At 31.6% G+C, this 14,145-nt stretch overlaps 2 protein-coding genes across 2 annotated transcripts in view; both read right to left on the reverse strand.

Moving 5' to 3' along the window:
• Positions 1-10,653: 10,653 nt before the first annotated feature.
• HELRODRAFT_189735 (hypothetical protein) lies at positions 10,654-12,534 on the reverse strand (the record flags this gene model as incomplete). The annotated part of the gene is made up of 4 exons (XM_009032171.1): positions 10,654-11,619; positions 11,757-11,837; positions 12,146-12,218; positions 12,444-12,534. 4 exons carry the CDS (start codon positions 12,532-12,534, stop codon positions 10,860-10,862), a joined length of 1,005 nt encoding a protein of 334 aa, XP_009030419.1. The 3' UTR covers positions 10,654-10,859.
• A 210-nt stretch (positions 12,535-12,744) lies between these two features.
• HELRODRAFT_165641 (hypothetical protein) overlaps positions 12,745-14,145 on the reverse strand; it is a gene marked incomplete at both ends in the record, with an annotated part of 9,270 nt that continues 7,869 nt past the window's right edge. The window contains 3 exons of the mRNA XM_009032172.1: positions 12,745-13,113; positions 13,450-13,688; positions 13,859-13,916. Coding sequence (XP_009030420.1) covers positions 12,745-13,113; positions 13,450-13,688; positions 13,859-13,916 — 666 coding nt within the window. The remainder of the gene's footprint in view (positions 13,114-13,449; positions 13,689-13,858; positions 13,917-14,145) is intronic.

Genomic DNA, 14,145 nt, shown 5'->3' on the forward strand with positions numbered 1-14,145 from the left:
TCACACTGAATATGCAGTAGCAGTAAGTATGTACTATAGTTTTAGTAGCTATTTAGAAATTAATGTTAGAAATAATGAAAATTATTCACGTATAAGTCAAATATTTGTGTACATTACTTTATACAATTTTATACAATCAAAAGAATACTTTTACGATATTAATAATACAAAGTAATTCAACTCCTCTTAGTGCATTAGCATCATTCATTCATTCATTCATTCATTCATTCATTCATTCATTCATTCATTCATTCATTCATTCATTCATTCATTCATTCATTCATTCATTCATTCATTCATTCATTCATTCATTCATTCATTCATTCATTCATTCATTCATTCATTCATTCATTCATTCATTCATTCATTCATTCATTCATTCATTCATTCATTCATTCATTCATTCATTCATTCATTCATTCATTCATTCATTCATTCATTCATTCATTCATTCATTCATTCATTCATTCATTCATTCATTCATTCATTCATTCATTCATTCATTCATTCATTCATTCATTCATTCATTCATTCATTCATTCATTCATCATACTATCAATCGAACTGCCACGTCAATATTAAAACAAGTGATGACCCAATAAACGAAAGTAGGTCATCCATTGATGTCACGTGATACGTGACGTCATCAATAAAGGTCAACGAAGTTCGCGGAAATGGCGGGAAAGTACTTGTAGAAATTATTTCGTTGGTTCAGCTCTAGTGATGTTGCCATTAGAAATTTGTGGAAATATTATGAGAGTGCTTATTCGCAATAACATTTTTGGCATTAAGAAGAAACCAGTAATAATTAGTTTAGTAATAATTATAACAATAGTAGTATTAGTAAAAGTAATAGTAGTATTAGTAGTAGTAGTAGTAGTATTTATAGTAGTAGTAGTTGTAGTAAGGGTAGTAGTAATAGTAGTAGTAGTAGTAGTAGTAGTAGTAAAACTAAAAGAGATGTAGTAGACGTAATAGATGTAGTAGCCGATATATGAAAGTAGCAGCAATAAATAGCACCAAACAATTTTTTAAGTATTATTAATAACGATTTCAGATGTACAAGTAGTAGTAGTAGTAGTAGTAGTAGTAGTAGTAGTAGTAGTAGTAGTAGTAGTAGTAGTAGTAGTAGTAGTAGAGGTAGGAGTAGCAGTAAAAAACAGTAGTAGCTGTAGTAACCGTAAAAGTATTAGTAGCAGTTACAACAGCAGTAATAGTAGTAGTAAAGGCAGTGGTAGTAGTTGCAGTTGAACAACATGCCAAAGTCGGATTGTAATAACATCAGTTAATAAGAGTATTAATGACATAAGCTGTCAGAAACTGCTCATAACTGAGTCGTAATACCGTTGGATAAACAACGAAACGACGAACGAGACAACGACATTGTCAACAATATCCCACAACAACCATGTTTGTAGCAAAGTTTTTAGCAACAACAACAAAACACAACAACAACAAAAACACCAGTAAAACAACAACAACATCAAAAAACATTAACAACATCAACAAACAACAACAACAGCAACAAAATTATACAACATTCACATTCAAACATACCACAGCAAACACATCAGACAGCAAACTATTTGGAATTATATTAACATTAGATCGTAACTTTAACCTTAAACAAATCACACTTTCAGCAATAATATCTAAATGACCACATGAACAACATTTAAACCACAATTGCTCAACAACCACAGCAACAAGTAAACAACTACAACAACAACATACATTTGAATCATTCAAACAACCACATTCAAATCACATAAACTACAAAATTTAAACAAACGGCAGCATTATCAATGAAGCCTAAACAACAGCTCGAAACAACATCACACACACAACACACACAATCACATACAAAACAACGACAACAATCATGAATATTATGTCTAAACAGCAACAACATAAACGATATTTAAACCACAATAGCAACATGAAGAACTACACATAAACATCGGCTTGTAAACAACGCCAATAAAGTTTACACATCAATAACACATAAACAACAAACGCACACACACAAACACGCACACACGCACACGAACACACACACAAACATGCACCTTTCTTCATCAGTGTTTACTTCAAATTTGAATCTATCGCTTCCTGGCGTGTTCCTCATTTTGTCCTCAATACTTTCAACATTATTTTGTTGTTGTTGTTGCAGCAGCTGCTGCTGTTGTTGTCGCTGCTGTTGATGTTGCTGTTGGTGTTGTTGTTGCTGCTGTTGAGGTTGTTATTGATGTTGTTGCTTTAGATAATTTTGATTTTTTGCTAAATTTGTTTGTGATTAGTTAAACTGTTGTTGTCGCTACTATTGATGTTGCTGTTGGTGTTGTTGTTACTGCTGTTGATGTTGTTATGGATGTTGTTGATTTAAATAATATTGATTTTTTGCTAAATTTGTTTGTGATTGCATGCATGTTGATGTTGTTGCAGCCGCCAATTTTGATGTAATTTTGTGATGTTTTGTTATAGTTTTTTTACTTTTCTATTGTTACTGAAGATGTTGCTTATTTGTGTTGCTGGGATATTTGTTTAGTTGTGATTAGTTGTTGAACAAATAGAATTTTTTTTAACGTATCCGTAGTAAACAGCTAATATTGTGCTACTCAGCTTATTCAGTTATTTGTCATCATTAATTTCGTTATCACCTGTCCTTATCATTGTTATCATTCCAACACCAACATCATTCCAACATCATATTAACATAAGTAATGTTATCCCTATCAGTATAATCGTCATCTTAACAATATCATCGCCATCACTTTAACAGTGTCTGTCATCATTTCAAGCCTTTATTTTTGTCATTATGTAGTTAATAATAATAAAATTATCATCTCATTTTATTTTTTTATCAATTTTTTTATGTTTTTCTTACGCCAAATTATTAATTAATAAATAAATAATGTTTAAAAATATGAGAAAAGGTATTTCTTTTTTTTTTAAAAACTTTAATTTTGGTTCAAAAAAAAATTTTTTCTAAGTAAATAAAACCTTTTTCTTCATTGTAAAAGTACAAAAAAAATTACTTTTCTGTAGGGAGACAAAACAACAACAGTGAAAACAGAATGACGAAAACAAAATGACGTCACAAATAACAACGGAACATCAACAAAAAGAAGTCATTAAACAAAAATTTCATCGTCGATGACGTCATCAAAAAACAACAACACAAATAATAACAACAACAACAGAAACACCACCACCAACAACAACAATAACAGCAGCAACAACAACAATAACAGCAGCAACAACAACAATAACAACAACAGTGACCACAAAAGATACATAAACGTGAAATACATCAACAAAAACACAACAAAACTGATTATATCATAAAAAAAACAGAATAATGAAAAAATTTATAAAGCAAGAAAACAACAACAACAACGGCAACATCAAATAACAATTAAAACAACAACAACAACAACAACACTAATAATAACTAATAATAATAATTATAACAACAACGCAGATTAATCACATTAGGTCTTTCTTTATTGCAGGCCTGAAAAAATGTTCTTTATTACGGGCTACATAACTTTATTGTTAGCGTCATTAAAGGAGGCATTTTCATCATCATTAACATCATAAGATCCTCGTTTTTATTATTAGTAACATCTTTGTTATCATCTTCTTCATCATCTTCATCTTCCTCTTCTTCATCATTATTATTATCATCTTTATCATCGATAAACGATAATCGTCACCATGGTCGTGTTATTCATCATCAATCAACAATATCAGTGTCAGAGGTATAGTTATAATAACTAATTATCAACAATTTAGTCACAATTTTTTATTATTATCAGTTTTATCATTATCGTCAAAACCCTCATCAGTGCAACATTATAAATTTTGCCGTGCCATCGTCGTAATCATTTTCCTAATCATCGTAATTGCATTCCAGCTCGTTAAAGATATTATTTATCATCATTATCCTCGTATCTTTGTATCATTTGTCTGTTGTTGTTGATATTGCAATTCAATTATCTCTGCCTGTCCCATAGAATATAATACTTTTTAGTAACAAATTCACTTTAAAGGAATTAAATCCAGTGAATTTTTCGAAGCTGCTTTAACGTAAAATTTGTTAACGCCATCAACAAATATTCCTTTTCACTCTTTAAAATATCAGACCAGCAAACTGACAAACAAAAAGTTATATATAAAAAAAATCAAAGTAAAAGTACTGGATAGCGATGTAAAATATTGAAAAACTTTGCTAGCGGTGCCTCTGATTCATTAAAAATTAATTTAAAAAATGTATGCATAGTACATAGTTGAAATTCCTCTTTGTGGACAATTTTTCGGCTGACATAATCCAACATGGTTGTAAATAATATCAAACTGTACGTTCTAACCATCATTGTATGTGATAAAAAGTGCTGTACCAATAATTGGATAACAATAACAACAACAACAATAATAATAATAATATATAGTATGTTATAAGTGATAAGTTGATTTAGTACAGTTTTGCGTACACATGCTTCTTCTAACCAAAACAAAACAATGGCATTAAACCTCGCTACTATTTAGCATTCCAATCCCATGAACACATTTAAAATCATTCTTTGCTGTTGTTTGAATTGTTGTTGGTTATGTTTTTGCAGTGCATATAGATTTTTAGCTTTGTTGTTGCTGTTTTAAAGGTTGTCATTTTAAATTGTATGCTACTTGTTATTATTGTTGAAGTTGTTGTTGTTGTTTGTTGCTGTTGCTGCTGTGCATTTAATGTTATTGTTTTTGTGGTTGCTATGATAATGTTGTATAGGTTGATGGGTTTTCAACTGTTTAATCTTACGCTCGTCATCAATCTACATTGGTCAAAAGAAGTGAGGAAGTTCCTCCTATTGAAGATGTTTTTGTTATTTTTGTTTGGATGACGTCATTTTTATTGATTGGTTTTGTTTGGTCTCGTTGAAAGTATTGTTGTTAATGTTGGCTGCAATGTTTTTGTCCAAGTTACTGTAATAGGTGTCAGTAATTTTTCAACAAAGTTTGTTTGTCGGTGATAATTTTTATTCTTCCTAGTGCTATGATTTTATCATTTGATGTGCAGTGAGGAATATTTGACGCAAATTTTATTGGAAAAATGCAAACACAGTCACACAAACACACAAACACAGACACACACACACACACACACACACACGCATAACTACATGTTCTTGCACATCAACGTTCACCTGTATACTGAACAAACTGAACAAACATCAAATGACACAAAGAGACAAATGTCCAAATATACAAAAATACAACTAAATAATTATGCAAACAATTTACTAACAAATAAACAAATATGCAGACATACAATAGAGCTAGTTTCCACATTATGCTTATGTATCTGTGGTTTAATTTTATTCACCGCGGCTTATGCATTTTTAATACATAAGAGAATTTTTCGCTTTCCGTATATGGTTTGGTGTTTTTTTTAGTTTGTTGCTTTCATATTCTGTTTTTTTTAGTTTTGCCGGAGAATTATTTTTATTTTTTTTCGGCAAAGTTATTTTACATGTTTTGTAGTTTATTCCCATTTTTCTTATTTATATATTCCAGAGTCGCATCAATTTTTCATAAAGTTAACGTTCCAGTTTATGTGCTTTGCATTCATATTTGCATCGTCATCGTCACCATCATCATCATCATCATCATCACATCATCATCACATCATTCTCATCAACATCATTCTCATCAACATCATTATTATCAAAACCATCTTAATCATCGTCATCAACACCGCTCTTGTGTTATCGGCGTATTGTGCTTAACATTTGTCGCAACATTGCTAGGAGTATCATTTTTTTCAATTATTATCATTGTTGATGTCATCTTGGATATCATCCTGGATATCATCTTAGATATCATCTACTAACTATCATTTCTTATCATTATTGTGTATAATATCATTTCCGGTATTTTCATCATCATGATTGTTTTCATCACCATCAACGTCATCAGTCTATACATGTAACTATTGTTACTATCAGTTTCAGTATCATCTCGTCATCATAATGATTGTCATTAACATCTTTGTCATCGTCATCATCATCGTCATTATTGCTGATATTATCTTTTCTATCGTAAATAGTACGATAATTATCATCATCGTAATCATAACATACTCCATAATCATTATCATCATAATCGTCGTCGTCATCACTTCAACATCATCACCACCACTATCTTCATCATCGGCGTCGTTTTTGTTGTGGCTGTTGTTTACATAGCAACCATCATCATCATTATCATCATCATCATCGTCCTCGTCGTCATCACAGTTATTTTTTAGGTAGCATCATTTTTTATTTATGCTCCCCTTGCAATTAATATGAGTAAAAAAGAATTCTTTGGACGGTGATGATGACGACGACGACGATGATTATGATAATGATAAAGTTAATGGTAATGATGGTGGCCATATTGATAACGACGATAGTAATGATGATGATAAAAGACGACGATGATGATGATGATGAGGATGATGAGGATGACTTTGATGAAAATAGTTTACAATTTTTATAACTGACTTGTTTTTGAATTAGTTTGATGACTTGCTTATTGACACTATTATTACCACTATCATCATCATTCCTACCCACATTTTCATCATCATTGTCGTCGTCATCATCATGATAAGTATCGGAGAGCCCTGACTTATTGTTCTGAAGTTTTGCATTGAAAGGTATCAAGTAAGTGACGAACGTTGAAACCTGATCGCGAAATTCGTCACCAGGAATAGAAATACATTTTTAACGATATTTTTGTCATTTTAATATTTTTTTTATTTTTTATTGTTTTCAATAAAAATATTTTGAAGTATGTAAAAATATTAATACTGCTGTGTAGTTATTAGGTTTTTATATTTTACTTTCAGTTTTTTCATTAATTTAGTTCTTTCTTTTGTTATTTTTTATTCTAACCATTAAAAATTGCTATGAAAATTTTATCGAGGTATAAGAATGAAGCTTTGAAAAGAATAGAAAAAACAAAAAATTCAACAAAAACATGAATTTTGGAGAAAAAATATTTTCTAGAGAGTAGAGTTTTTTTTTATAAAAATTTTAATTAAACTCTTACCGTTTGTTTTGCTGAATAATAGGCAATGATTTACTAATTAATCTAATTTTTTTAATAGCATCTTAACGCGTTTTTCTGAAGTTATCGAGAATAGAGCAGTACTGTAGTGTTCAAGTTCATAGCCACGATCAACATGCATACGTGAGAACTGATGGGGTTGACATCATTATTCATATTATCATAATTTACAGTAGTTGTAGTAATAAATAGCTTTAGTTTCATTATAATTATGTGTAGTAGCAGTGCAGTAGTAGTAGTTGCAGTAGTAGTAGCAGCAGTAGTAGTAGTAATAGTAAGTAGTAGTTTTAGCAGTAGTAGTAGTTGTAGCAGTAGTCGTACTAGTATCAGTAGCAGTAGTAGTAATATTATTTTAGTAGTAATATGATTTATGTATGTTATAGTTGACATTGGTATTCTATTTTATTTGTGACAGACATGTTGTTGTAGAGCGAGGACGATGTTGTTGTTGTTGTTGTGCAGTGCAGGGTGTCGTCATTAAACGACAAACACCATTGAGAAAATCTTACTTCCTTCGCAAGAGAAGAAGAAGAAATGATGAAAAAAACCTTCGAGGACGCCGTGCAAAAGATTAAAAAGAAAAAAATGTCAAAATTGAAATTTTCCCCTTTCATATGTTTTAAAAATGTACAGCCTGTTTTGTAACTTTTTTTTAGTAGTAGTAGCAGCAGTAGTAGTAGTAATAGTAAGTAGTAGTTTTAGCAGTAGTAGTAGTTGTAGCAGTAGTCGTACTAGTATCAGTAGCAGTAGTAGTAATATTATTTTAGTAGTAATATGATTTATGTATGTTATAGTTGACATTGGTATTCTATTTTATTTGTGACAGACATGTTGTTGTAGAGCGAGGACGATGTTGTTGTTGTTGTTGTGCAGTGCAGGGTGTCGTCATTAAACGACAAACACCATTGAGAAAATCTTACTTCCTTCGCAAGAGAAGAAGAAGAAATGATGAAAAAAACCTTCGAGGACGCCGTGCAAAAGATTAAAAAGAAAAAAATGTCAAAATTGAAATTTTCCCCTTTCATATGTTTTAAAAATGTACAGCCTGTTTTGTAACTTTTTTTTCATTATTCTCATCATATCCCCTTCAGAGGATTAAACATTTGTACATCGTCTTTTTTCAATCCTCGTCTCGCTCTTGTTTATATACACAACTTCAAGCAAATATTAAGGTTTGCGTGCGTACGTAAAGATACATACACGCATAAACGCACACACAGGCACACAGACACACACACACAGGCACATACACACACCACACACACACACACAGGCACACATACACACGCACACGCACAAACTTTAATTATTTCATTAATATGATTTAATACTATTGTCAATATTAACAATTATTCAATCGTACAAATCGTAATAATGATACAGTTAGATATGTTTGTATAAAAATATTTCAAATTCGCGGAATTCGGCGGAAAAAATTTACATTTAAAACAAAAATACCAACCATAAATTTAGGAAATTGCAACAATCAACATCATCTTCGTCGTCGTCGTCATCATTATAGAAGCTAAATTATCGATTTATTTTCAAGTTATTCAATATATAATGAGCTATTAATATTAATATTTATTAAAATATTTTAATCAATTAATAATTAAAATAAAAAGCGAATAGCTTATGATGAAATTCAATGTTAGTGTCTGCCTTTTATTTATATTCTTTTCGAATTTAACTTGAAATTTTGCATTTGGCTTTTATTTAATTTGAAACTTTTTTAATAAATAATCATGAAAATAACAATTTGTATCTTTAACGCAACCAATCATTTAAATAATTAATTATTTAACTAGTTAATTAATTCACATGCAATTAATTCAATGTAGATTTATGTAGGTATACGAAATGAATATTAATATACTAATGCTGATACAAATATATATGTATATATATTTATATACATATGTACATATGAATATATATATATATATATATATAACAGCAACATAAAACACTAACTTATAAGGTTAACATGCAACACCATTTCATCATTGAAAAATTTTATCATTTGTCGTAGCGTATAAATATTATATATATATATATATATATATATATATATATATATATATACAGACTGGAAGACGGAACGGGATACTTGAAATGCAATGTTATTATATATGCGCATTGCTTGCTTTGGCTTATCGTATATCCAATAGTTTTTTTTGCCAAATTTAATGTTTGTTTGTATGTATGTATGTATGTATGTATGAATGAATGAATGTTTGTATGTATGTATATATACATGTATGTATGTATATATATTGTTTGTTTGTTTGTTTGTATGTATGCATGCATGTATATATGAATGAATGTTTGTTTGTTTGTATATATGCATGTTTGTTTGTTTGTAAGCATGTTTGTATGTATGTGTGGATGTATGGATGTATGTATGTATGTATGTATGTTTGTATTTATGTATGTATGTATGTATTTATGTATGTATTTATGTATGTATGAATGTATATAATGTAATATATGTATTATATATATATATATATATTTGTGTTTGTGTGTGTGTATGTATGTGTGTGTAGTGTACGTACATATACGTCTGTTTTTGTATGTCTATGTATACATGTAATATGTGTTACAGGCACATACATATGCAGCTGTGTGAGAGCAATCGAAGACAAATGACATCATCTGACATTTCAATTTGAAGTCAAGTTCACGCACCGATGAAGACGCCTTGTTGACTTCGTCTGTTCAATTCTCGTCATGCCTCATTATCATCATCATCATCGTTATCGTCATTATCGTAATTAACGTCATGCCATCATCGCCATTATTGTCATCATCATCGTCAACATTCTCATCCCACATTCTTTGCTAAAATTTCCACTATTAAACTCATAACGTTGCTGAGCTGGAACAATGCAATTCAAAGTCAAAATTTTTATAGAGTTTTTTTTTTTTAAATTTAATTTCAAACCTAAATAAATTTTACGCTGTCCAATGCTCTTATGTGAGTAATTGATCGCCAAGATCACTAATGTCATAAACGTCATATCTTTAGATTAAGTATGAAGGTTCAGTTAAAAGTTAACAGGCAATCTTTTTCTTTATCTTTTTGCGTGGATCTGTTTGCATTCGAACATAGTCACCAGACAGAGCAGGATTCCAGGCGCCTTTAACCATTTTACCATTTTGCGGTGTCATAGTCTTTCTTTGGGAAACATCGTCGAATTTACTATTTTTATTATCATGAAAATTTCTTCATTTATATTTCGTCATTTTTACCATTGATATAGTTAGGCTTTGTATCATTGTTATCATTGGCATCAATCGTCGTCGTCATCACAAATGTTTTATCATCACCATCTTCGTCATCATCATCGCCAGCATTACCATCATCGTCGTCGTCATCACCATCGTCATCCCTTCATTCCGGGCTGTCAGAAAGAAAATGGTTTCATGGATATAAATACAGCAAGTATGAATGATTGATTGGCTCTTGGCGGTCGCCCTACAACAAAGCGTTCCACTGCCGGTGAATAAAATAAAAATTAAACTATTTTTAACTCCGGCTGCAAAAAGATTTTCAATTTAATTTCAATAAACAAATCAAACTCAATAAAAAATATTACTACAACAGATATTTTTAAATTAAAATATTTTTGTTTAAATCTATAATAATCAAATGAGTTGTCGTTATATTGGCAAATGATGGAAAGGTTTTCAATGTCTATCCATAGGTAATCATTCGGCCAATAAAATGAGACTTTGAGGTGTTCTCAGAGTCTCATTTCTTCTTCTTCCTCCACCCTCCTCACCTCACCATCCGGGCTAGCCACGCTCCCGTTAACACCGCTGTAAGCACTTTGGGTTCTGCTCTTCTGCTGACGATGTTGTTGATGGTGGTGAGGTGAGTGGTGACGATGACGGTTCTCGGACGCGGCTGATATGACGCTTAATGTAGGGAAGAGGCTGGTAGAGTTGCCACCAATGCCGTGGTAGTTGTCATCGTTGAGTTCTGATGGAAGCAATTGTGCCATCCGACTGTAACAGCCAAACAACATCGGTCCACCACCACCAATCCCCACGGAGTGTGTTGAAGTTTCGCTGAATGTTCTCTGACGGTGACGTAGTTGTTGTTGCTGTTGGTGGCGGTAGAAGTGACTGCCTGAGCTTGTTGTGCGATTACGGCCACTTGTAAACTGATGCTGCTTCCACTCTTGCGATGGCTGTTGTTGATTTTCAAGTTCTGTTAGCTTAGATGATGGCTGTTGTTCGTTTGGATGAGCTTCACTACTATCGGCTTTCGTGTCGTTGCTGTTGTCGGTTTGGTCGACTCCATTGTTGTTGTTTGCATTTTTGTTCACTTGTTCATTGTTGTTCTCATCAAACTCGTATGCTTCGATTTTGTTTGCCGTTGTGCTGCTGAAACTTCCGATGTTATCTCCATCAAGTCCTTCAACGAGTTGTTTACTATTTTTGTTGTTGTTAGCTGTTGTTGTTGAAAGTTCAACCTTGCTCAAATTATCTCGATAATTCCTAAAAACAATTGATTTTCAGATTAACGAGTAATGAATAAAAAATTGTTGTAATTTATATTTTTCAATTTTTGAACAAAACAAGCAAATTAATTAATTTCATTAATTTATTTCAAAAATTTAAAAAACTGGATTCACTTCATCTGCCGACGCTCCTTAATGAACATGATGATTGTGGCCAGAATGACAAGAAGAGAAATAGCTCCTGATACCGATGATCTGCGCATTTTAGTGTTAACCGTCATTATTATTTCCATTAAATTTTTTATTTAATTATAACTAATTTATATCTAAATGAAAAAATTCACTCATACGTTTAACTGAATTTTTGGTTTTTCCAACCTATTATGTACTGTGATTGGCCTAAATATGTGCATATGTCTATTAATTTATATAATTCATCAATTCATTCACTCCCTAATTTATTTATTCATCTCTCTGTCTATCCATCCACATATTTTTCTAATCATTCATTCATCCATCCATTTGTTCATTCGTTTATCCATTCATCCATTTGTTCGTAATACCTAATAATCCAATCTTGTCTATATTCATCACTCTTCTTTTTCTCACGTTCTCTCCTCTCCACGCATCTTCTCTCTTTAAAAAATTTATTTTCATAAAATCAGTGAACATTTGTTTTCAACAACAACAAACCATTTAAAGATTAAACTAATCAGAGTAATTGGATAAAACGAATTAGGCCGAATAATTTTGTGAAAAAAATGTTCAGATCTTTAAGGGCAATAAAGAAATAACATTACATCGTCACGTTACATTACATTACATAACATCGTCACGTTAACATCAACTATGTGAACTCACCCTGGCTGTCACTAAAGGCATCTTTACTAACGCTAATGTTACATATGTTACAATCGTCGTTCAATTTGGCTTGCATGTTCGCGTAACACATTTTGCCAACAAAGCAGTAACTGCCATTCTTAAATAAATTTAAATAAAATATATATATATATATGGAATTCATAATTATTAGTAATAATTTTTTATTCTTATTTTTTATAATGTTTAATGCTGTTAATATAAGTTTAAAAACTAAACAAAAATATCATAATAATAATTATAATAACAATAATTAATTAAATAAATAAATAATGTCACAGCATCAAGATACCAATTTTCGCTCGCATTTCCCGCCAATTTCGTCCTCAAAATTACACCGCATGCAGACGGAATCGAAGACTATGAATTTGAATGTCTTGAATTGAGTTGAATGTTTATCCTTTACTCTTATCTCATAACTTTGTTTATTGTTTTTCTTTATTGACGATGTGGACGATGATGATGAGGATGATGACAATGATGATGAAGATGAGGATGATGATGAAAATGATGATAATGATGATGAAGATGATGATGGTGTTGATGTAAACATTGTAGATGCCGGCAGAAGACAAGCTGCTTGATTGATGTTGATGACGTCAACTTTTACGTCATAACTGATTCCTGAGTGGTCATCATCTAGAACTGTTTCCTGTTCGTAATGACAACGATGATGATGATGATGATGATGTTGATGATGATGATGATGATGGTGATGATGGTGATAATGGTGATGATGATGATGAAGATGATGATGATGATAATGATGATGAAGATGACGATGATGACTATGATGATGATGATAATAACTAAGATGACGATTATATTGATGCAGATGATGAAGATGACGATGACGAAGATGACGATAACGAAGATGAAGATGACGATGATGAAGATGACGATGATGACTATGATGATGATGATAAAGATGATGAGTATGATAATTTTATTGCCAGAGTGTTTTTGTCGATAGGAAAGAAAGGCTTACAAGAATGGGCTTCACTGAGCAGATCAGCGAATGATCGCTTCCTTTGTTCTCCATATTATTGTTATTGTTTATGTTATTATTGTTGTTATTGTTGAAGTTGTTGTTGTTGTTGTTGTTGTTATTGTTAAAATTGTTGTTGTTGTTGTTGTTGTCGGCTAAAAAATACTTCCCGTAGAGAATTGCGAATGAGCAATTTTCAAAGCGGACATCACAGTATACAAAGTTTTTGTTGAAGATGTCTGGCGATAATGATGATGACGACGATGATGGTGACGATGACGATGATGATGATGATGACGATGATGATGAAGATGATGATGAAGATGATGATGAAGATGATGATGAAGATGATGATGAAGATGATGATGATAAAAATGATGATGATGACGATGATGGTGACGACGATGACAACGCCAGCGATATGCTGCAATCGGCTCCAGCAAATCCATCATTGCATTGGCAAACTCCTACGTTATGTTATTAACACAAATGTAATGTAACGTGATGAAGGCAATTTATTAGGCTCCTCTCCTACTACGGACGCTACTACTGATGTTGCTGCTGTTGCTACTACTACTGCTACTACTACTCATGCTGCTACTACTTCTTCTACTTTTCTTGCTGCTGCTATTTCTACTGCTATTATTAATCCTACTAATACTACCAGAATGTAACTATGAAGACAAAAAAAAATCA

This window comes from Helobdella robusta (assembly GCF_000326865.2).
Source record: "Helobdella robusta unplaced genomic scaffold HELROscaffold_8, whole genome shotgun sequence".
In the NCBI taxonomy this organism is placed as follows: domain Eukaryota; kingdom Metazoa; phylum Annelida; class Clitellata; order Rhynchobdellida; family Glossiphoniidae; genus Helobdella; species Helobdella robusta.